Raw genomic sequence first — 25,113 nt, 5'->3', positions numbered from 1 at the left:
TTCTTCTTCTTCTTCTTCTTCTTCTTCTTCTTCTTCTTCTTCTTCTTCTTCTGTTGCTGCTGTTGTTGTCCCTACTATTGCTATTATTTTGTATAATCAGGCTGTATGGATTCTTTGTTGGTAAGCATTCCCTACTTTAAAAATGCAGACAGCAAAACTGAGATTTATTTTTAAGATATAGAGTTATTTTATTTATTTATTTATTTATTTATTTATGGTATTTATACACCACTCTTCAGCCCTAAAGGCTCTCAGAGCGGCTTACGATTATTATTATTTTTAATTAGACTAAACAGAACTCAAGAATTGTTCGCCACTGTCAACAACAACAGCAACAACGACAACAACAAAAAAACAAAACCAAGACACTTCTTGCAAAATAAATAAATAAAAAATGGGAAGCAATGTTATTAAACTCATCTTATTTTATTTTCAAGGTACCAGTCAGAATATGCAGATGCAACAGAGATTTTGCAGTTAGTAAAACAATACATTTGGCAGAGGGAAACCAGGACAGAGAGAGAGATGTGCCCAAGCAAAATCAGTGTGAGGTTAAGATGGTAAAAATTATTAATGAGAAAGACAATACAATCTAGGAAAGGCTGCCACAGTTTGTTTTTGCCTGAGTCTGCAGGGAAGGACAAGATCTTGGTTGCTCCTCTCTTCTCCTCTTTGCAGAGGATTAATTGGGACTTCATTGTTATTGTAGCTGTTGTGTGTCTTCAAGTTAATTTTGACTTATGGTGAACCTGTCATAAGATTTTCTTGACAAGTTTCTTCAGAGTGGGTTTGCCGCTGCCATCCTTTGAGGCTGAGAGAGTGTGATCTGTCTAAGGTGGATTTCCATGGCTGAGCTGGGATTTGAACCCTGGTTTCCCAGTGTCCTAGTCCAATTCACAAACCACTACGCCATGCTGGCCCTCAAGGACTAGTCCTCCCAAACGGGGACAGTTGGAGCGTATGAGTAAAATTTAAGAAATAACGCAAAGACTTATAAGTGAACACACAAGTTAGAATCGTATGAGCCATTGTTTTCCTTCTTACCATGTCTGGATATGAGACTAGAAAGTTAAGATAGAAGACAGGAGCAAAATCAATTTATTCAAAATGTAGTGCTAGAGAAGATTGCTGAGGATACCATGGACAGCCAAGAAGTCAAACAAATGGGTCCTAGAAAAGATCAAACCAAAAATCTCTCTGGAAGACAAGATGACTAGACTAAGGCTGTTGTGCTTTGGCCACATCATGAGAAGGCATGACTCATTGGAGAAAACAATAATGCTAGAAAAGGCGGAGGATAGTAGAAAGAGAGGGAGACCGCATGTTAGATGGATGGACTCTGTAAAAGAGGTTATTGGTATGAATTTGTAGGACTTAAGCAGAGCAGTGGAGGACAGGGAGTCTTGGAGATGTCTCCTCCACAGGATCAAAATTGACTTGAGGGCAGTTAAGAACAACAACAAAGGGAAAAAATTAAGGAAAGTGAAAGAGAGTGAATGCATGATAAATTGATTTGTTTTTTTCCTGGCCCCATATTCTCAGAGAGGCCTCAATAATTGGGGACCTCGGTTTGCAAGTGGACAGGGAAGCCATCCACACAGGTGATAATGATCCTCTCGATGCCATAGGTGCCGTTGTATCTGCAGTCGGGAGCCCAAGAGCCCCTTTGAAGATGGCATACTGTGAGGGGGAAGCTGGCGTCGCTTTCTCGGAGGTCACCTGTGGTGGGTTCCCCCGCCTGGCCACACACGGCTTGGATTTGGGCGGTGTCCACATGGAGGAAGGTGTTGAGGTGTTTGCAGTAGCTGGACGTCGCCATTTTGCGGCGTTGCATCATGAGGTCACAGTAATGCTGGTCGTCGGGAACTTGGGTTGTTGGGTAGTCAACATGTTCCCTCAGGAACTTCTGGTAGCTTTCTGCACTGACCATGGTCGCCCATGTTGCTGCCATCATGATGAGTGCCATACTTAGGCCCAAACATTGGCTTTTATGTGCCATTGCTGTCTCTGTTGGTGTCGGTCAGGAAGGAGGAAATCGAGAATATGGAAGTGGAATTGGGCAGGAACACAGAGAGAGATTGGGTACCTGAGGCAGAAAAACAAAATGGCATCATCAATGCATCGGCACTGCAGAAATAATACAGTTTGACTTTTCCTTTTCCCTTCTTTCTCTCTTTCAGAAACCACCTTCTCTCTCTCTCACTGGCCCACTCGAACTTCCACTGCATACACACTACAGGACTGATACAGTTAAAATGGTGTCAACCTGGATTTAACTGCCATGACTCCATGCTATGGGATTCTAGAGTGTCATTCACACTTGGGAGTTTATCAAACAAGGGAAACTGGAAGTATAATCCAATGTCATTTCTGAACGCAATCATGGGGTTTAACGTTATTGCGTGATAGACTACCCCACGCAATTTCGGGTAATGGCAAGCTATTTTGGGGCAATGGGAAGTCAGTCTGAACGCAATTCGAATTCATGTAAATTTGCTGAACTAGCGAATTCACGTGAATGCATTCTGGCCCCACTTTCCTTTCATTCGAAATTAAGAGAAATTCCTCTCATGTGATAAACTCCTTACCTTTTTGAACGAAAAGATTTGCATCTCCGCACTGATTCAGAACCAATTCTGAATAGGTTTGGTGTTCCCATTATGTTTATGGTGATCGAATATCTCAGTGCCATTTTAATCCTGTTGCTGTTCACATTTGCCACCATATGGATTTAAAAAGGAGGCAACTCCATTTCTGGGAATGATGCAGCGCAATCTGAATCAATTCAGTAGCATGTCACACTACCAAAAATGTAGATCATTAGGGTCTGGTGCCAAATGCACTGGTCTAAGTGGCCTTTTCTGTCAGAGAGCCCTGGTACCCCACCAAATGACAAGTCCCAGAATTCCATAGGATGGAGCCATGAGAGTTAAAGTGGTTTCAAATGGCATTAATTCTGCAGTATGGCACCAGCCATGGGTAGCAACAACATAAATAACTGCTAGATATTTCCCCAGAAAGCTGCTCTGTAAGATATGGTACAGTGTAAAGTCTGAGGCAAAAATTAATAAAATAAAGAAATAAGAGTCCTTTCCCCACTAGAACATACCATGTAACCAACTGTGGCTGCATCTATGATGCAGAAATAATCCAGGTTGACACCAGTTTAACTGCCATGGCTCAAGGGTATGGAATTCTGGGAATTGGAGTTTTGAGAGACGTTTAGCCTGCTCTGTCAGAGAGGTTTGATGCCACAACAAACTACCATTTCCAGAATTCCAGAGCCTTCAGCCATGGCAGTTAAAGTGGTGTCAACCTAGATTATGTTTCTCAAGGTTATGATGGGAAGTCAGGGTGGAATTTGCTCCACTATGTTATTTATTTATTTGACATATCTTTACACATTTGGTCATTGCTGTGCCTTCGAGTAGTTTCTGACTTACGTTGACCCTTAGGCAACTCTATCACAAGGTTTTCTGAGGTTGAGAGTGTGTGACTTGCCCAAGGTCACCCAGTGGGTTTCCATGGCCAAGCAGAGAACTGAACCCCAATCCCCAGTATTTCACTCCAATGCTCAAACCATTACACCATATTTTATCTGTACCTAAAGATTTCAGTGAGTTGAACATTAAACATAAAACTAGTTGATTCTAAAAACAGTTAAACAGCTAAGAATAATTTTGATATTATAGTAACAATTATTTTAAAAAAATATATCTCTCTAGTACAGTAAAGAAAGTATATTTAAAATAACTGGCCAGCAAAAGAGAGAGAGAGAGAGAGCAAACAAAAGGCACAATTGAAATGAACATTATGTTCCTATCTCAGAAAAGATAAGAGCTAGAAAATCTCAGAAATATAATATGGAAGGACATTCCAGAGACTGCAGTGGAGCAGGACCCATTTCTTGTTGTGGCTAGTTTGGCTTTGGATTTAAGAAACCGTCCTGAGCACCTTTTTGGTAGTCTATAGAAAGCAGATATGGGATTTCATGTTTGTAGCGATGTCCTTATTCTGGGTGTAACATCACCTCCTTCACTAGAAGTTAGACACTTCTTTCCGCTTCTCCCTCTGACGAAGCTACATTCCTTCTGGAATAAAGGTTGCAATATTTCCATTTTTGGAGTATAATTCCCAGATTCTAGGATGTCTAGAATCCAAAGCTTGGAAAATTTACTTTCTTGGAGGCTGAGAGCATGTAACCTGCCCAAGATCACCTAGTGGGTTTCATGGCTAAGCTGAGACTCAAACCCTGCTCTCCAGAGTTGTAGTCCAACACTCAAACCACTACACCACACTGGAGTTGCCTCCTCCTTTTTTCTTTCTCCCATCCCTTCTTTCTTCTTTCTCTTTTCCTGAAACCACCTTTTCCCTCACTGACCTCCTCTAACTTCCATCAGTTTGCTGGCAAAGGGATGGGTCACTTTTGCCAGATATCCAAGTGCATTGCTTCAGAAGGTCCCCTAAAGGTAGGCTGCAGGCCACAGATGGTCTATCCTTGCTCTAAGCATTGGAATAATGGTTATTGTCAGAATCATGGCAGACCTTACTGTCTGGAATGCTTTTCCTAGACAACACTGAAGCCATAAGAGAGATTATACCTGAACCATATAACGCCTTTGGTCACAGCACCATTCTGTTCTTTGAGACATGGAGCAGGGGTCCTGTCAAACTACTGCACATCATTATAGCATAATGGTTTTGCTTTAGCTGCTGTGGCAACATGCTAGGGAATCCTGGGGCATGTACTTTGGGAGGCACACTAGAGCTCCCTGCTGTGAAGTCTAACTCCCCCCTCCAAACTGCAAATCCCAGATGATGGAACTATGTCCATTAAAGTAAAACCATAGTCCTACATTGAAGTCTTACAGTGCATCTACACTGTAGAAATAATGCAGTTTGACACCACTTAACGGTCAAGGTGCCATCCTACAGAATCTTGGTATTTGTAGTTTTGTGAGGCACCAACCCTCTTTAACAGAGAAGGCTAAAGACCTTATAAAAATGCAGACCTCAGGATTCCATGGGATGGACCTATAGGACTTTTGGTGGTGTCAAACTGCATTATTTCTACAGCATACATGCACCCTCAGCCTTACCTGAGCTTTGGTTGGAGAGGGCTTCTGTTGAAGAGCTGGACCGAGAGCTGTTTCGGCAAAAGCAAAGCCTTCCCTGTCAGCTTTTATACAGAGAACCCAACCTGACTTGGAACCAAGGACACTTTCCAGGACAAAATCCCACAAGGTGACCTCTTTAATAACACAGGAAGGAACAAACAACCCAGCAGACTTCAAATAAAAGGTCTACAGCTCATGTTCTGACCCAAGCTGGAGGTGACTTTAATGCATCATCAGGGTGTCAGCTGGCTGGCATACACTCAACATTACCTCACTTGATGTGTGTATTGTTACCTTGTATTACCTTGCTTGCAGCAGGAATGAGCAATTGTAAAAGGATGGAGGGCATTTCTTCCTGACTGCCCCATAGGCTGGATGGTTGCTTCTGGTGCAACGGTAAGCGATGTCTTATAATTTCTAGTTCTGAGATTCAGTGGCAAAATGAGCTATTGGGGGGCTTTGGGGCAGAATAAGGGATCTAGAAGACTATTAATGAGAAGTGCAGCTATGAAGAATTAGACAAGATCCTAAGGAGTAAAATTATACAACTAAAGTTAGAATCATCCAAGCCATTGTATTCCCTAGCATCTTGTACAGATGTGAAAGTTGTACAGTGAAAAAAGCAGATAAAAAGAAAACAACTCATTGGAGATGTGGTGCTGGAGAAGTGCTGAGGATCTTGTGGACAGTCAAAGAGACAAACAAATGGGTTGTTGAACAGATCAAGCCTGAAATACCCTTCGAAGCCAAGATGATCAAATTGAAACTGAGAACTCATAGGGTATTATCACATGGGAGGCTGACCATCGATAAAACATCAATAACACATTCCTGAAGCGCAAAGGTGTCATAGACAGTCACGCTTCTAAATCATCAGTGAGGTGTCCCACTCCTCTCTCATCCTCAAAGTATTCATGGAGCAGTCATTTCTTCAATGACAGAAGTTCATGTTATTGAAGAAATGGCTGCTCTGCGAATGCTTTGGTGATGGGAAAGGAGAGGGGACGCCTCAATGACTCTTCAGAAGCCCGACCAGCTATCACACCTCCACACTTCTGGACTGTTTTGCAGGCGATTTAAGCACACTAAGTGCCTCCATGTGATCATTCCCATAGAATTGGCTTGGGTTGTGAGTATCAAAAAGCAAAGCAAAACAAAACAAAACAACAATAAAAAATCCCTTCCACCCATTCTTAAGAAGTTAGGAATTAATATCAGGGTTTCAAGGTGGGAGAGAAAACATCAGTATCAAGTTGGATGCCCCCTTCTCTCCATCCCAAGCATTGGCATCACTAGGGGGGTGCTGGGAGTACAAACAGCACCAGGTGACATCCAGAAGAGGGTTTGGGTCCTCCTTCCCCTTCAGGGCAAGAGGGACACATATGTGTCCTTTCCTACTGCTCCAGCCCTGGGCTTCCTCTCCAGACAGAAAGTGCATGACTGGAGGAGGAGGGACATGTGCTACGGCGAAGCCTGGAGGGTAACCATGCTACTGCTGTCCCCCAAGCATGCCCCCACAACAGGTGACACCAGGCATGGGGATGAGACTGACCCCAAGCTGTGATGTTCCTTTTCTATGCTCCTTGTTTTGGAATCATTGAGCTGGTTCCATGATGACTTGAGATCCTAGTAATACACAACACCAACTACAGTACACAAATAACCGTTCTAAAGTCCTATTTAGTCATCCTTACGCTAGAAAAGTGGCAAGAACCATGGTTCTGTCCAAAGTTTTCTAATGGCAAGGGGTTGGACTGGATGGCCCTTGCGGTCTCTTCCAACTCTATGATTCTATAATTCTATGATTCTATGATTCTAATTGCATCTCCCATCCACTGCAGCCAATAAAGCCAATGGTGAGGGGATTCTGGGAGTTACAGTTCAGCATCAGCTTGAGGGCTACACAATCCCTTTTCCAGGAGAGAAGATCTACTGAACTGAGTACCACTGATTGCAGTAGGTCTACTTTGAATGAATATGGAGCCAAACCACTAGGATGCTTTAAAAAACAACAACAACCTTGAAATATCTAAATAATGAATAAATAAAAATCCATTGTTAAGCTGAGAAAACTCCTAGAGACCAAGAGGTGGTTCTTAAACATTTCTCTAAGTAAGTTTAATGAATTTATGACAAATAAATCTGCAAAAGATCAGGATTTAGGAGATGATTTTAGTTCATGTGGCAACCCCACTGGCAAAACCATAGGGTCGTGACCCTCTCTCAGGATAGCAATGCTCATCAAGATTGAGATGTGGCAGTTCTGCTGGCAAACAACAGGATTGTGACCCTCTCTCAAGATAACAATGCTTTATCCATAATCAGATAGATAAGTCCATGCTGACTTAGCCGGTCTTCACATCCTGCTTCCACTGCAAAAAGGGCACGTAACCTAGCAAATGATTGTAAGGCAAACAACGGACTAATGTAAGCAAAATGACAATAAAAGGCCCAGCCAAAAACCTGGCTGGAAGAGACTTGTGAACCCCACTCTCGTCTCTGCGTCTCCTTGCCGCGACAAGTTCATATCTCACCCATTTCCTAAAGTTAAGGAGTAGCTGTCTATAGTTACCACCTTTCCTTCTTTTCATTACAGCTTGTTCCTAGAATGCAAGAAACGGAAATCATAAATCTACTGTTTTAACCCAGCTGTTTCTCAAAACTCACCTTTGTATTATGATGCACTGTCCTCTTCTGAAACCATCCCTGGATTAAAAGGAAACCCAGGCACTTTAAAGTGCATTGAAAAGCAAGAAGGTAATTATTCCTGACAAGTCAGTAGTAAGGGCTGACCAACAGGAAATTCCAGAGATGCTTCCAAGCAGTAGCAGAAAGAAGCAAGAAAGTGCCGGAGGCCTCCTCTTGTTGCAAAGCATCTCTGCCAGCATGAGGACTAGAAACCTATTTGAATGATGAAAGCTAAGGAGGAGCTTCCTGACCAGAACAGGGGAATGGAGATAAATTTGCACTACTGTATTTGTATCGTGTAGTGCATGGTATAGTGGTTTGAATGTTAGACTGCAATTCTGGATTTGATTCCCGCTCGGCCATGAAAGCCACTGGGTGACTTTCGGCAAGTCACATGCACTCAGTTTCAGGAGAATGGCAAGCCTCCTCTGAACAAATCTGCCCAAGAAAACCCATGATTGGTTCGCCTTAGAGATGACTTAAGTTGGAAATGACTTGAAGGCACAACACATACATACACACAGTTTATGTAACCCAGATGCTTCTCTAAGCAATAGTTAGTGGGTGTTTCAGAAGAGTTGTTGTTTAGAGTATAGCAAATGCTTTGCATGCAGCAGTTGCCATGTTCAATCTGAGGAAGCACATGTACCATAATAAGCATGTTTGGTCTTAAAATATGGGCATGTTTTTCCAACATCACTTCTAGTGATTTCTTTCTTTGCCAGTAGAGGGAAGTGTTGCTTAAGGACAGACCAACATAATTTCCATGAATTGTGGACTATTATTTGGAGGAAGAGGGACACACCATTAAACCAATGATACTCAGAATTTGATCTTTCCTGTATTTTACTACTGGAATCCTTGACAATTGGCCAAGCTGGCTGGGACTTCTGGGAGCTGAAGTGCAAAACATTAAAGGACCAAAGCTTGGTCTAAAACAGTGGTTTTCAACTGGTAGTATGCATACCAATGGAGGGACTGAAAGGCAGCATACCCCCCCCCCCCAACTATTCAGGTTTGGCAGGGATTATCCAGATAATCCTTTGCCCTCACACTTTTTCAGTGGCTTCTATAATGTCATAGGAGCATAGAGTTGGAAGAGACCACAAGGGCCATCAAGTCCAACCCCCTGTTATGCAGGAAATCATGGTCAAAGCACCCCCAACATATGGCAATCCAACTTCTGTTTAAAGACATCCAAAGACAGAGACTCCACCACTCTCTGACAAAGTGTGTTCCACTAGTGAACAGCTCTTACTGTCAAGAAGGTTCTTTCTAATGTTGAAGTGGAATCTCTTTTCCTGTAGTTTGAATCCATTGCTCCGTGTCCTGTTCTCTGGAGCAGCAGAAAACAAGTTTTCTCTATCCTTAACATGACACCCCTTCAAATACATAAACAGGGCTATCATAACACCTCTGACTGTCTCTCTTCCAGGCTAAACCTAAGTCGTTCCTCATAGGACATGGTTTCCAGACCCTTCATCATTTTAGTCACCCTCCTATGGACACATTCCAGCTTGTCAACATCCTTTTTGAACTGTGGTCCCCAGAACTGGACACAATATTCCAGGTGAGGCCTGACCAAGGCAGGGAGGAGCTGACCTAGGCTTGTCTAACTATGGAGTTTATCACACAGGAGGAATTTCTCTTAATTTCGAATGAAAAGAAAATGGGGCCAGAACGCATTCATGTGAATTCGCTAGTTCAGCAAATTTATGTGAATTCGAATTGCATTCAAACTGACTTCCCATTGCCTGAAAATAGCTTGCCATTGCCCGAAATTGCATGTGGTAGTATATCATGCAATAACGTGACACCCCATGATTGCATTCGGACTGACTTCCTATTGCCTGAAACTGCATGTGGTAGCCTATCACGCAGTAACATTAATCCCCATGATTGCGTTCAGATTGACATTGGATTATACTTCCAATTTCCCTTGTCTGATAAACTCCTATGCTTCCCTAAGAACTGAGACTGACCCCAGAAACAACACAAGTAGCTTGTACTGTAGTTCAAACAAAAATTTACTAATGACTTTAATCAATATATCCATAAAAACTATATCCTAATCTAGCTAGTGAACGGTTCAGGTAGAAAAGTAATCTTTATCTTATCATCTTCTGTCCAAAGAAAGATGAGAGAGAGGAATGTGGAAAACATGCAGTTCAGGTGAAATCTTCAGAGAGAGTGTCTGTTAGTCCCAAAGAAAGTGACTTAAATCACATAGTTGAATGAGAGAGAGAGAGAGAGAGAGAGAGAGAGAGAGAGAGGAGTTTGCATGCAGGAAATCCTTATCTATCTAAGGAGAGAGAAAGAGAATGCAAAAATCTTCCAACAAGGTGTACCTGTTACAGGGCTTTTTTGGCCAGATTTGTTAAGAGGGGGAGGGGGATTGCCTTTGCTTTCCCCTGAGACAGAGTGTGACTTGTCCAAAGTCACTCGACAGTTTTTTGTGGTTGAGTGGGGATTCAAACTCTGGTCTTCCATGGTCCCACACTGAATTTGCACTACAGAAATAATGCAGGTTAACACACTTAAACTGCCATGGCTTAATGCTATGGAATGCTGGGATTTTTAGTTTTGTGAGATGTTTAGCCTTCTCTGTGAGATAGTACTGGTGCCCTACCAAACCACCAATTCCAGGACTTCATAGGATGGAGTCATGACAGTTAAAGCGATGTCAATTGCATTACTTCTGCAATGCACATTAAGCCCAAGTCTAATACTTTAACTACTACACCACTCTTCTTTATAGTTAAATATGGTGCCATTGCTGTTATTTCTCAGAGATACTCCTCCCATATACTATCGCTGCTGCTCAGCAGCTGTTTGGAACATTAGGTTGGGCTGCTCAGCAAAAGCCTTGACTTGGGACTTTATCACACTGGGAAAATCGGGGGTTTAAACAGCGATTATCCCCAGAACATCACACAATCACAAGCAACATTTTTACATGACGTTGTGATGAAAGTGCCATTATCCTGTTGCAATAAACAGCAACAAATCATTGATGGGGAAAATCTGTGAATGATCTGTTGTTATTTATTGCCTGTTTATTCCAGGGATAACGGCTGTTTAATCGTGATGTGTGTGAAAATGTTAATCGTAATTGCATGATTTTCACAGGATGATCAATGTTTAAATGCCCGATTTACCCCATGAAATAAAATCCTTGGGAGATGTGACCAGTAGCAATGGTACTGTCAGCAAAGCCCTTGCCATTCTGGAGCATGCAATCTCACCACCACAGAAAATGGTGTCGAGGCAGGTTTTTCATTGTATTCCCGCCAAAATGGTGGGCGAAAGCAAGGTTGTTCCACTTCCCATCTGGGATTGGATATGGCCAAAATAGAGGGTTTTAGGGAAGATTCTGGGTGTAAGTGCTAGGTGTGTGTCGGAAGGCCTTCTTCTGTATTTTAGTAAATTGGGGGGGGGGGGGATGGCTGGCTGGCATGATTTCAAGCAAAATGTTCCCCAAAACCATGCCACAAATGTTGGGTCTTTGGGAGCTACTAGTGTTGGATTTGAAGGCCATACTTTCCACAACCGAGTTTTAGCAAGACCACAAGAGAAAAGATATAGGTTATTATTATTATTATTATTATTATTAACCTTTATTTACACAGCGCTGTACATGCAATCCTTTTAGTTAGACGGTTCCCTGCCCTCAGGCTTACAATCTAAAAAGACATGACACAGAAGGAGAAGGGAGTGGTGACGGGAAAGGGTAAGAGGTCCAGCAGTTCCTCTCAACCTCCGAGGCCTGGACCAAGGCAGATGGACTGAAGGGAGGGCTTGGCTTCAAAATGGAAGGTTAATCATTATCCAGGGAAAATACATACTCACAAGTAGGATAATACATATACAGTACATAGCAATACAGGAAATGGATCAATAAACAGTCAACAACAGAACATCAGATAGTAAGCGACAATTATGTGATGCCTGGGAAGGCTTCTCTGAACAGGATGGTTTTCAACTCCGTTTTGAAGCTGGTTAAAGAAGTGATGGCTCTTGCTTGTGGAGGAAGAAGGTTCCAGGAGTGAGGGGCAGCAAGTGAAAAGGGGCGAATCCGGGATGGGGCAGAGGAAATCCTGGGCTGAGACAGCAGACCTTGACTACCAGAACGGAGGGCCCTGGTGGGAAGGTGAGGAGAAAGAAGGTCTGATAAGTAAGGAGGGGCCAGTCCATGGAGGGCTTTAAATGTCGACAGCAGGAGCTTATACTGAATGCGGAAAGGGAGGGGGAGCCAGTGAAGGGATGCCAGCACAGGAGAGATGTGGTCAGAGCGGTGGGCGGAAGTGATAATGCATGCAGCTGAATGCTGGACAGAAATTAAAGGACGGAGGTGAGAAAGAGGAAGCCCAGCCAGGAGGACGTTACAGTAATCAAGTCGTGAGATCACTAGGGCATGGACCAGGATCTTGGCAGTAGAGGCAGAGAGATATAGTCGGATTTTGGCAATATTGTACAAAAAGAATCTACAAGCCTTGGCTGTGGTCTGGATCTGAGGGATACACGACAGAGAAGAGTCAAAGATAAAGCCAAGACTGCGGGCTTGCTGGACTGGTTGAATGGAAATGTTGTCCACAGAGACAGAAAAGGAGTGTTGAAGGTTGGGCTTAGGAGGAAAGACAAGAAGCTCCGTCTTGGACATGTTGAGCTTCAAATGCCGATGGCGCATCCACTGTGAGACAGCTGTAAGGCAAGACGAAACTTGCTGTTCAAGCCTTGGGGAAAGGTCAGGGGAGGAAAGATACAGCTGGGTGTCATCGGCATACAGATGGTAGGAAAAACCAAAAGAGCTGATGAGTTTTCCTAAGGACAGTGTGTAGAGAGAAAACAGAAGGGGACCCAGAACAGAGCCCTGGGGAACTCCAACAGATAAGGGAACAGGAGAAGAAGTCTGACCCCCTGCAACTACTGCAGAATGCAGGAGAGGAAATTTGGGCATGTGAAACTTTCCTTACTGACTGAGAGAAGCTATCCTGCACAAATTCTCTCTTCTGTGAAAAAGCAGAAAAGTCCAGGAGGAACCTTCTGCTGGTCCTTGAAGTCACCCAAGGATGAGTGGAGAAAGAACATTTGGGAATTACAGAAAAACACCAGCCAACACATGCATCAGAGGATGTTTATTAATTTTCTGCAGGGCACCAGGACTAAAGAGAAGTAGATTTTGTGATGGGGCTTTTGGAAGAAGGTGGAGGGGAAAGTCAGTGGCTTTCTTCATTGACTGGGGACAGTATCAGAGATCAGCTGGTCTAGAAGTTCAACATCAAGCAGGCATAACTGGAAGCTTCCATCTTCTCTAGAGCTCATATTTGCAGATCTGGGCTTGAACTCATATTTGCAGATGTAGGCTGGAGCTCATATTTGCAGATGTAGGCTTGATGGGATCGACAGTCTCTAAAATGCCATTCTGCCAAATCTGAAATGCAAACAGTCACATGAACCAGGACTGTTTTTAAAGTGCATGGACTCAACAGTTCCCTGACTCCCTGAATTGACAAGAACATGATATGTCTGGATTATGGCCAATTTGGGGTAAGGAGTTTATAAATAGTATAAATAATTATCCACACCAGCAACTATGTCACGAAGGCATATGTGTCCTAAGGCACCGAGAAAGTGTTTACTCACTTGTGCTTTGAATCAACGCTGCACAGAATATATTTGGCTCACAACTGACCCAGGTTGCGTAATTGCTGACTGATTTATCTGACCAACTCCACTTGCCAGTCTGTAGAAATGGGAAAGATAGATTTTGTGATTAGTAGAGATATAAATTCTTTGCTCAGGTCCAAAAGTTTGTACAGACTTGCCCATCTGTACCTGACAAACTTACAAATGAACTGTAACTCACTGACACACCCATTTCCACACTTTTCATTATTTTGTAATCTAGTTTGTCACACCAAAAGTGCATTTCTTAATTTTTTATTGTAAAGTTTTAAAATGATTTAATATATGAATTACTTTGGGTTCCTTTGTGGGAGCAAGGCACCATAGAAATGAAATAAATTAATAAATTGAAAACAGAATAGTGCCTAAATACCCTGAAGGCACCAGTTCCTGTCTTGTTTTGGAAGTTAAGCAGGGTCAGCCCTGAGAGACCACCTATGAATGCCAGATGCTGCAGACCATATTTCATCTCTGAGTATTCCTTGCCCAAGAAACCTTTACGAAATCCATGGGACTTCCTGAGATCAACAGTCAACATGAACATATGTACCCATGCACATGAGGTCAGAAGATTTCCATTCAACATTTCCATTCAACCAGTCCAGCAAGCCCGCAGTCTTGGCTTTATCTTTGACTCTTCTCTGTCGTGTATCCCTCAGATCCAGACCACAGCCAAGGCTTGTAGATTCTTTTTGTACAATATTACCAAAATCCGACCATATCTCTCCGCTTCTACTGCCAAGATCCTGGTCCATGCCCTAGTGATCTCACGACTTGATTACTGTAATGTCCTCCTGGCTGGGCTTCCTTTTTCTCACCTCCATCCTTTAATCTCTGTCCAGCATTCAGCTGCACGCATTATCACTTCCACCCACCGCTCTGACCACATCTCTCCTGTGTTGGCATCCCTTCACTGGCTCCCTCTCCCTTTCCGCATTCAGTATAAGCTCCTGCTGTCGACATTCAAAGCCCTCCATGGACTGGCCCCTCCTTACTTATCAGACCTTCTTTCTCCTCACCTTCCCACCAGGGCCCTCCGTTCTGGTAGTCAAGGGTTCCTGTCTCAGCCCAGGATTTCCTCTGCCCCAACTAGGATTTGCCCCTTTTCACTTGCTGCCCCCCACTCCTGGAACCTTCTTCCTCCACAAGCAAGAGCCATCACTTCATTAACCAGCTTCAAAACGGAGCTGAAAACCATCCTATTCAAAGAAGCCTTCCCAGGCATCGCATAATTGTCGCTTACTATCTGATGTTCTGTTGTTGGCTGTTTATCGATCCATTTCCTGTATTGCTATGTACTGTATATGCATTATCCTACTTGTGAGTATGTATTTTCCCTGGATAATGATTAACCTTCCATTTTGAAGCCAAGCCCTCCCTTCAGTCCACCTGCCTTGGTCCAGGCCTCGGAGGTTGAGAGGAACTTCTGGACCTCTTACCCTTTCCCGTCACCACTCCCTTCTCCTTCTGTGTCATGTCTTTTTAGATTGTAAGCCTGAGGGCAGGGAACCGTCTAACTAAAAGGATTGCATGTACAGCGCTGTGTAAATTTACAGCGCTTCATAAATAAAGGTTAATAATAATAATAATAAGAAGAGAAGGGTATGTGAAAGGCATTTCCCCCATATTTGGGGTTTCCCTGTTTCCCTCCAGGGAGTCAATTGTTTTGTAGATTCCCCTCAGTTTTTGGTTTAAAATGTCCTCTAGAAGTGTTGGCTGGTGGCAGGGATGGTGGTGGGAATACCATGTTTTGGCTACTTAGACTGATGTAGGCCCAAGGAAAATGGGAAGAACAAATAACCCAAGAAGGCTTTAAAATATGGAGAATATGTCTTGATGCCCCCAGAAGGCTTTGTGGGCATTTGTGGGCAAAATGTGATTTTTAAATTTGTGTTTGTCTCTGTGTTGTAATGTGGTGGTTGTAGCTCCCCAAGATCTCCTGCGAGACTAATGTAGTCTTTTATCATTTGAACATAGGGATTCACCAGTGGGCTCTAGTCATTGTCCAGCCTGCTTCATATTTCTAAGATGCTCTGTATACCACAGTTTACAATTTGAAGCAGGTTGGAAAGGATGCTTAAGAGTGAGTGTGTCTATAGACTTGGTAAGATCTCTATTCCAGGTACCAACCAAGACTTCAATGGAATCACCGGTTTCTCTTTCAATTTTTACATTGTCCGTCATATTCAGGAGATACATCTCGGTCATCAAACCCTCTTCACATTTGAATATATATTTTTTTATTTCTGAATGAATATTTTTCCAAAAAGCTTTGGCGTTAGCACATTTCCACCACATGTGCATGTAATTTCCAACTTCTTTTTGACATTTCCAGCATGTGTTCTTGGTATGTTTAAACATTTTTGCTAACTTATATGGGGTAAGGTACCATCTGTACATAGATTTATAGATGTTTTCCTTCAAGTCTACACTTATAGCTTGTTTGATTTTTGTCTTCCAAAGCCTTCCAGGTACCAACCAAGACCTCAATGGAATCACCGGTGTTACCAACCATTTAACCTCCTAGGGCTTTCTGGAACCCAGCAGGTTCCATCAGCCTTTGTGGGCAGACCATTATAATGGGTCTGCCACCCCCGAGGGGTTGAATAGTGGCCTTTAGTCCAACCTTGAGCAGGAAATGATACGTCCATGACAATGCGGTGATAATAAATACCTCTGCCCACGGATATAATAAATAATAATAAATAAAAGTTTTATTTATATACCGCTTTTCTTCAAATCAAAGCGGTTAACAACATCTATACATTCAATACAAAGCCATCAAATACAAACCAAAATTACACATTAAAACCACAATTAAAACCACATCTCATGCCAGCTCAACAATGCTGACGAGGGGGGGGGGGGACACATCGGATGTCAGGAGTCAGGAGTCAGGGGTATGCCTGCTTGAAAAGGTGTGTTTTAACCCCTTCTTAAATTGGTTCAGTGAGGTGGCCGAGTGGAGCTCATCGGGAAGCAAGTTCCAGAGGATGGGGGCCGAAGTAGAGAAGGCCCTCCTGGTGGTGGTAACTAATCTAACCTCCGGAGGAACCCTTAACAGTTGCTTCCCGGTTGATCTGAGTGTGCGGGGCGGATTGTACGGAGAGAGGCGGTCCTCCAAGTACCCTGGGCCCAAGCCATTTAGGGCTTTATAGGTAATAACCAACACCTTGTATTGTGCCCGGAAGCGAACAGGCAGCCAATGAAGGTCTTTAAGGATCGGTGTTATATGACTGGTCCTAGGTGTATTAGTGACCAGTCTTGCCGCCATATTCTGCACCAATTGTAGCTTCCGGGTATGGTACAAGGGTTGCCCCATGTAGAGCGCATTGCAGAAATCCAAACGATAGGATACCAGAGCATGTACTACCGTTTCAAGGTCCCCCCGGCCCAGGTAGGGAATGCAGCTGGCGTATCAGCCTAAGCTGATAACTGGTGCTCCTGACCGTCGCATCCACCTGAGATGTAAGGTGAAGCGACGAATCAAGGAGCATCCCCAGACTGCGTACTGAGTCCTTCACGGGAAGCGTGATCCCGTTCAGAACAGGTGGAATCACCGCCATCCCTGGGCCAGGGGAGCCTATCACGAGTACTTCCGTTTTCTCTGGATTCAGGCTGAGTCTGTTTTCCCTCATCCAGTCCATTACCGACTCTAGACAGGCGACGAGAGGAGAGATGCCATCCTTGGTCACTGAATCAGTCGGAGACATAGAGAAGACTATTTGGGTGTCATCAGTGCCCCATGCCTCCAGATGATCTCTCCCAGCGGTTTCATGTAAATGTTAAAGAGCATGGGGGACAGAATGGCTCCTTGAGGGACCCCTCTTATCAGAGCACACGTCCCCCAGCTGCACCATCTGGAACCTCCCAGAGAGATAGGATCGGAACCACTGGAGCGCAGTGCCCCTGATTCCCAGCTCCACTAGGCGCTCCAGAAGGATACCATGGTCTATGATATTGAAAGCCGCTGAGATGTCCAAGAGCACTAACAGGGACACGCTACCCCTGTCCATGCCCAGACGGAGATCATCGACCAGGGAGACCATGGCAGTCTCAACCCCGTAACCTGCCTGAAAGCCAGTTTGAAATGGATCTAGATAATCCATTTTGTCCAAGATCGATTGAAGCTGGATTGCAACTGCCCTCTCAATCACCTTCCCCAGAAATGGCAATAGCGATACTGGCCGACAATTATTATGCATCAGGGGGTCAAGGGAGGGCTTTTTTAATAAAGGTTTTACAATGGCCAATTTTAAACTCGATGGAAATTGCCCATCCCTCAATGATGTATTAATTATACGGTGTAACATAGAAGTTACTACCGTTCCCCCCTGAGCCGCTAGCCATGAGGGACAGGGATCGAGGGAGCAAGTTGTCTTCCTAACGCTTCTAAGGATCTTGTCCACATCATCGGTATCTACAGACTCAAAGTGATCCAGTATAATCGAGTCCACGGAGGCTCTGGATACCTCTACTCTGGTTTCTGTACTAATACTGGCTTCGAGTCCTTCCCTTATCCTAGAGGTTTTATCCGGGAAGAAGTTGTTAAATTGGTTGCAGCAGGCCTTAGATGGTTCTAAAATAGGGTTCAAGGCAGGGGGGAGCTGAGTAAGCTCCCTCACTACCCTGAACAGCTCTGCTGGACGCAACTCCGCGGACGCGATACGTGCACCAAAGAAGGAGTTCTTTGCTGCATCCATCGCCTCTCCATAGTCCTCCAAAAGACGGTCTAGGAGAGCCTTGTCGGATAAGCACTGGTGTGCCCGCCGGTCATGCTCTAGCCGTCTCAGCATCCGCTTCCTTGCCCGGAGATCTTCCGTATACCAGGGCTTCTTTTTGGAAGCAGGCCTAAGAGGGCGCTTGGGAGCGATGCTGTGTATAGCCCTGGAGAGATCACTGTCCCAGATGTTAGTCAGGGCATCAACAGAGTCGTCGTCATTCCCAACCATATGCCCCTCTAGGGCTTCTTGGAACCTTTTGGGTTCCATCAGCCTTCGAGGGTGGATCATTTTAATAGGTCCGCCACCCCCGGGAGGGATCTGGGTAGATGCCTTGATTTTTGCCTCCACCAGGAAATGATCCGTCCATGACAGGGCGGAAATGTTGGTTACTTCCGCCCACGGAATTTCAATGTCCGTACAGACAACCATATCAATACCTGTTTTGTACTAAAAACCACATCAAGGGTATGACCTGCACAATGTGTAGGCCCGGAGACTAATTGGGCCCATGTCTGTCATGGAAGCCACGAACTCCCAAGCTGCAGACATTAGATTTGTTGAACCAACCTCGAGTGGAATGTTGAGGCCATTGAGGACTAGAAGCCTAGGCGATTCCAACACTGACTCCGAGACCAGTTGTGTCGGCTCGGCTAAGTTTAAAATCAGTGTCTAGAATGGAGTCACCAAAGTCTCTCTGGTCAGTGTTGATGAGAATTTTTGAGCAAAACAGACAAGAGAGATGCTTACCGGAAAAGAAGCACGGCGACCAATCCAGACATCACTTGGTTTCTTTTGGTTAGTGGAGATGTATTGGACGATGAAAACTGACTCTGACATGCTGTGAACAGAGGCAAGATGGGCCCCGGGGAAATAGTTCTGGCATTCAATCTGAGGATAGAGAAAAGACGGGGAATGAATTTTATTGACATGCTGCTTTATCACACTAGTGGGCAAACAGGATTTAAACAAGAGTTAAACTAGAGAAAACCAGGAAATGCCTGAAGTTTATCACATGATGTTTCCTGGTTTTCTCTTGTATACTCTTGTATAAAAACCCTTTGCCCGCTAGTGTGATAAAGCAGATGGTCATCTTCCACAAAGGGATAAGAACAGAGTTGGGGTTCTTTGAGTGTAACACTGTCAGTGCTTCTCTAGGCCTTTTGCTTTCAGAATTTTTGTTTTGGAGATGCTGCTTTGAGTGATTCAAATCAATTTCACAGCAGAAATGGCTGGGAAACTGGTATGACAGCAACTACCAGGAAAGGAACTTGTATAGTGAACAAATTTTAAAGACATGTTTTTCAAGTGTTAAGAAACCTGAACAAGAAGAATCCCAGAGTAGGAAGAAACTCCGTGGTTGAGGACTTATTCTGCACTAAATGCACATGGGGTTGTTTTGTGAAGAAAACAGGATGGCTTACATAGGAAACAACAAAAATAGCATTTCTATGCAGGAATTTTACCTTCTGTGCAGATAATGCTGTTTTCTGTGCAAAACAACCATGTGCAAATTTTTGCACAAAATCAGTTCTGAAATGCAAATTGGCACAAAGGATTCCCTTATAGTGGGAAGGGAATTGCTACAATTACACATTGTTTCCTTCAAGGAAAAGTAGTAAAGAACGAAATCCCTACTCAGGCTAGATACAAACATAAACTCAGAGTGCAGAAGTGATGAAAAAGTCAAATATGGATAGATTGTTGACATGATGCTGGAAATATCATGTGTATGGAATTCTCTTTGCTGGGATGACTTCTCAGTAGGCAGATGCCTTGCTGCCTTCAAATCTCCAGCAGATGGCATTATTTTATATGTATCAAGTAAAAAATCCTACTGACATCAATACGGTTTACTCTCAGTAAGATTGGTCCTGGGTTATAGCTTAAATCGAAACTCTAGCTGTAGGAGAGATTTATTTTTCTCATGTCAATCTCAGCAGCGAGCAGTTTAGCAACCGCAGGAAACAGGACATTACAACAGATCAAAGTTGTGACTTTCCAGAAATTGTATTGCATTGCATTGTACTACTTTCTTTATACAGTGGGCCTTTGGTATCCTGTAAGTTTTGGCTCCAGGACTTGTTGTGGATACCAAAATCTGTGGACAGTGACACAGTACAATGGCACAGTAAAATAATGTCCCATATATATATATATATTAATAGATGCTTGAATTCATGAATAAACTGACTGTACCCCATTTCTTCCTAAAGCCTTGGGATTCAAATTAGTTTAAAAATGTAGCTAAAAATGTAAAACAAACAAACAAACAAACAAAAGAACAGATGAAGCTATATTTGAAAATAGCGTTACACTGTGTATGGAATTAAACCATTTGAAATATCTGTTTAAAATGGCTGCTCTCCAATTCACACCAGTTACTACTCACACAGTTAAGGTTGGGTGGTAATGGAAGCAGAAGATTGTGAACCTCTGGAGGGCCACAGGCTTTCCAGTTCTGGGTAGGAACCACACAGTCCTTCAGATACTTTTGCATTACAAAGTCCAGCACTTTCCTTGTTGGCTATATTTCAACCCAGGAACATATGGTTCGCACACTTGGCCATAGCCTGTGGTCTCTTCTTATATTCTTTAAGGATGTTAGCTCTGTATGCGAAATATAGCACATTTCTATGGAGTTCAATATCCCATTCCCAGACAAGTACAACTTCTGCTTAAACCCATGTTCCTTCTGAGTTCCTTCTGTTTTGTGCCCCTCTCCAGAGACCATGGAGTGAAGATGTAGTACTTAGAACTTAACTGGTGGGAAACGTTTCTTACCTCAGCTTGTACCCATGACTTATTGGTGTCAAAATAAGCATAGCAATTCCCATGATTTTCCACCCAGTCTTCGGCACAGGAGTCAGCCTCAACTGCAAAGAGAAAGTAAGATGGATGTGGGACAGGTTGTGGAAGAAGATCAGTATTTCTCTCTTAAGTAGAAAAACCTCTGAACTAGTTTGGGGCGGATGTTCTCTGGTCTTTCAGGAGTTGTTCAGCCTTCCAGCTCCCATGAAATGTAAAAGGGGAATGCGGGTTTCCCCCATCAGCCCTAATCTGTTTCCCTGCTCTGAGCCAATAACAGGTGGAACCATATTCCTCACTTTGGAAAGGCGAAGTGGAGCTATGCTTAGGCTCTTATGGACCACTGTCCGTCATGAATGAAAATAAGCCAGAACTGTACTGCAGTGGATGGACACTGGTAGCCCTTCCATCCTGTGCAGCCCCCTAAATCAGGGATAACAAATATATTATGTGTGCATGGAGGAACTTTGTGGGAATCGGCAGGAGACTTCAGAGTTACAAAAGTAGTGTCCAGGGGCTGGCCCACTTGTTTAGTGAAAACCTGACTTTGCGAGGCAGTGAAAACAGCGTTTGATTTACTCCACATACAGTACCCTTTGAAAGAACAAATTGGTTAACTAAAGGTATCTGAAGATGAATAACAATTGTCTTCAGCTACCTTTAGTCAAAACCCAATTACCTACAAACATAATCTTGACATTTCTTTAAGAGACTTACCTCTTGGAAAAGAACTGGAGAGCAGAAGGCCAAAAAGGCATAGGCTGGCATAGGCAAGGAGTCCCATCTTCTGGATGACCTGGGCAGGGGGAAGAAAACATCCAAAGAAGCATGCTCAGTGAACAGCAGATGCCAAAGCAACAAGAAGTAAATAAATAAGCTATTGAGCCCCATGTCTTTCATTGGTGCTATTAGAAGGAAAATTGCACTTTAAGTTTTGGATAGAATTTTACAGGAACATGCTCAGTGGAATATCATGATGGTGTTTTATGCCCATGTAAGTTCCCCCATGGAAATAGTTGGACATCCCCCTGCCCAATGTAGAACACCTGCCTTCAGTTCAAGGTTCATGAAGTGGAGATGCTCATGTCATGGAAGTGAAGATGTGGATATACATTGGGTTATGCATTAGGTTGTACAATGTTGACATTCAACATGAGAGTTGAATAGCACAATCACTGCATAACTCTGCATACAGATATTTATGTTATACGATCTTAGTAAGATCTTGGCCGTTTTGTTTTGTTGCCATGTTACAAAGAGGGACAAAAGTTGGACCTTGATGGGTCACAATTGCACCCATTACATTCCTGGATTTGTTCCCATGTGTGTATTGGAAAATGCCAATCCCTGTCTTCCATGCTGGCCGAATCTTGGCAACCAGGAAGTGCAAACAGGCTGAAATGGAGAAGGCAACCATCTGGGCCAGACCCTCTGCTTGGAATCCTGACTGCAGAACCTCAAAACTCTCAGACTGGGTTCAGAACTGTCTTATGAAAAGGAAATGGTGAGGGACACCCCTCTGATTTTGATTTAATGAATTAAATATATTGTAATTTCTGGTAAGGTCTTACTTTCTTGGTAAGTAGGGCATAACAGAATGGGGTTGACTCAAACTGAGGCAAAATGGAAAGAAATGGAACTTGATAGAAGCTCAAGTGAAACAAGAGTTCCTTTGGAAACAAAAATGGGCACGCCTTATGAAAGAAAGAGCGGTTCCACCTAAGGAGGACGCAGACCCTATTATTGGGGGTAAGTAGGGGTAACCTTCCACATTCTTTCCTTGCTTGAAGGGGAGCATCAATGAGAAGGATCCACCTAGTTCACAGACAGTGCATTTATCTAGAGCTTCTAATCATGAAGAAAGACCTAAATATCCTGAAGGCACCAGACCCTGTCTGACCTTGGAAGGTAAGCAAGGTCAGGCCTGGTTAGCACTTGGACGGCAGAGTGTCAAGGAATACCAGTTCTTGTAGGCTATATTTCAGAGGAAGGCAATGGCAAACCAAAAGGAACAGTATATGTATACACTGATATCCTGTATTTCATAGTCTTACAATTCTTTTCCATATTAAAAATATCATTAAACAGAGAGCCTATGAACATCTAGAAGGCAATGCCATAATCACAAAAAGTCAACATGTTTCAGAGAAACAAGTCATGTCAGACAAATCTAATCTCTTTCTTGGATAAAATTATTAGCCTGGTAGAGGAAGGGAATGCTGTGGATATAGCATATCTCGATTTCAGTAAGGCCTTTGACAAGGTTTCCCATGACATTCTTGCAAACAAGCTTGTAAAATGTGGGATAGACAAGGTAACTGTTACATGGATTTGTAACTGGTTGACTGGCCGAACCCAAAGGGTGCTCAACTTTTCATCCTGGAGAGAAGTGACCAGTGGGGTTCCACAGGGCTCTGCCCTGGGCCCAGTGCTATTCAACATCTTTATCAATGACTTCGATGACAGAATTGGGGGCATACTCATCACATTTGCAGATGACACCAAATTAGGAGGAATAGCTAACACTCCAGAGGAAAGGATCAACATTCAAAATGGCCTGAATAGACTTGAAAGCTGGGCCAAAGCTAACAAAATGAACTTCAACAGGGAGAAATGTAAGTTACTGCACTTAGGGCGAAAAAACGAAATGCACAGATATAGGATGGGGGACACCTGGCTTAAGGAGACAACATGTGAAAGGGATCTAGGAGTCCAAGTAGACCACAAGTTGAACATGAGTCAACAGTGCGATGCAGCAGCTAACAAGGCCAATGCAATTTTAGGCTGCATCAATAAAAGTATAGCGTCTAGATCAAGAGAAGTAACAGAGCCACTCTATTCTGCTTTGGTCAGACCCCACCTGGAATATTGTGTCCAATTCTGGGCACCACAGTTCAAAAAGGACATTGAGAATCTAGAGCGTGTCCAAAGGAGGGTGACTAAAATGGTGAAAGGTCTGGAAACCATGCCCTATGAGGAACGACTTAGGGAGCTGGGGATGTTTAGCTCGGAAAAGAGACGGTTAAGAGGTGATATGATAGCCCTGTTTAAATACTTGAAGGGATGTCATACTGAGGAGGGAGCTGACTTATTTTCTGCTGCTCCGGAGAACAGGACCCGGAACAATGGATGCAAGTTACGGGAAAAGAGATTCCACCTCAACTTTAGGAGGAACTTCATGACAGTAAGGGCTGTTTGACAGTGGAACACACTCCTTCCTCGGAGTGTAGTGGAGTCGCCTTCCTTGGAGGTCTTTAAGCAGGGGCTGGATGGCCATCTGTCGGGGATGCTTTGAGATTTCCTGCATGGCAGGATGGAGTTGGATTGGATGGCCCTTGCGGTCTCTTCCAACTCTATGATTCTATGATACCTGCAAATTCTATTGCTTTTAAACAGAACTTGGAAAGTTGCATTGTAAAACGAGATTCCTCAGGGTCATCATAATTCCAAAAGTCCAAGAAAGTCGTTGTCACTATTACGACATTTTGGAAAAGATTTTTTTTTTCTCTCGCTGAAGATTTTCTCTCTCTCTAAGTTACACTGCAAAATAGTACTGCCGCTTTTTATGTTACGGTCGTAATGTGATGTATGCCTCATCCACACTGCAGAATTATTGTAGTTTTGCACCGCTTTAACTGCCATGTCTCAGTGCTATGGAATACTGGGATTTGTAGTTTTTTGAGATATTTAGCCTTCCCTTTCACAGAGCTCTGCTGCAACAATAAACTACAAATCTCAGGATGCCATAACACTGAGCCATGGCAATTAAAGTGGTATCAAATTGCATTATTTCTGCAGTGCAGATGAGGCTGTAGTTACACATTTGTTATTGCAAATAACTATTTATTAACTGGTTACTTCAAGCTTCTCCTTTCCCCCCTCTTTCTGGTGATCTTACTTTAAAGGTGTACATATGGAAGATGGAACAAAACAGTCACCGCAAATCAAGATTAAAAATATTTTATACTCACGCACTTGATAAGAGAAAAGGAGGAGTTCTTTCTGTGAGAGCAATTCCAGTTGCCCTTGGGATGGGAAATATTCTCTTCCTGGATCCCTCTGTTATTTCTAGTGTAGAGAGCTCTCATTTATAT

The 25,113-nt window shown here is 43.4% G+C and overlaps 2 protein-coding genes across 3 annotated transcripts; both read right to left on the bottom strand.

Moving 5' to 3' along the window:
• Positions 1-1,398: 1,398 nt before the first annotated feature.
• On the bottom strand, positions 1,399-7,803 carry RNASE12 (ribonuclease A family member 12 (inactive)). The gene is made up of 2 exons (XM_042472148.1): positions 7,785-7,803; positions 1,399-2,086 (listed from the first exon to the last, which is right to left on the bottom strand). The coding sequence occupies exon 2, from the start codon at positions 1,997-1,999 to the stop codon at positions 1,550-1,552; it is 450 nt and encodes a 149-aa protein (XP_042328082.1). The 5' UTR covers positions 2,000-2,086; positions 7,785-7,803; the 3' UTR covers positions 1,399-1,549.
• Positions 7,804-12,622: 4,819 nt separating this feature from the next.
• Positions 12,623-25,113, bottom strand: LOC121935104 (C-type lectin LmsL-like). 2 transcript variants are annotated; one of them, XM_042476231.1, is made up of 6 exons: positions 24,995-25,113; positions 21,737-21,815; positions 20,996-21,087; positions 18,962-19,102; positions 13,449-13,548; positions 12,623-13,236 (listed from the first exon to the last, which is right to left on the bottom strand). In XM_042476231.1, the coding sequence occupies exons 2-6, from the start codon at positions 21,801-21,803 to the stop codon at positions 13,124-13,126; spliced, it is 513 nt and encodes a 170-aa protein (XP_042332165.1). In that variant the 5' UTR covers positions 21,804-21,815; positions 24,995-25,113; the 3' UTR covers positions 12,623-13,123. The 2 variants fall into 2 exon arrangements, with proteins under 2 accessions (XP_042332165.1, XP_042332166.1); XM_042476232.1 differs by having other exon boundaries at positions 24,991-25,065.

Source organism: Sceloporus undulatus, chromosome 6 (assembly GCF_019175285.1).
Source record: "Sceloporus undulatus isolate JIND9_A2432 ecotype Alabama chromosome 6, SceUnd_v1.1, whole genome shotgun sequence".
Classification (NCBI taxonomy): Eukaryota; Metazoa; Chordata; class Lepidosauria; order Squamata; family Phrynosomatidae; genus Sceloporus; species Sceloporus undulatus.
This window is presented reverse-complemented; position numbering and strand designations above follow the sequence as displayed.

Excerpts from the sequence above, each read along its gene's own strand:
- RNASE12 (XM_042472148.1), bottom strand. The coding sequence starts at position 1,999 with ATGGCACATAAAAGCCAATGTTTGGGCCTAAGTATGGCACTCATCATG.
- LOC121935104 (XM_042476231.1), bottom strand. The coding sequence starts at position 21,803 with ATGGGACTCCTTGCCTATGCCAGCCTATGCCTTTTTGGCCTTCTGCTC. Across the intron at positions 21,088-21,736 it reads CTCCAGTTCTTTTCCAAGAG|TTGAGGCTGACTCCTGTGCC; the intron begins GTAAGTCTCTTA and ends TTCTCTTTGCAG. Across the intron at positions 13,237-13,448 it reads AGCGTTGATTCAAAGCACAA|ATTTGGCAGAATGGCATTTT; the intron begins GTGAGTAAACAC and ends TTTGCATTTCAG.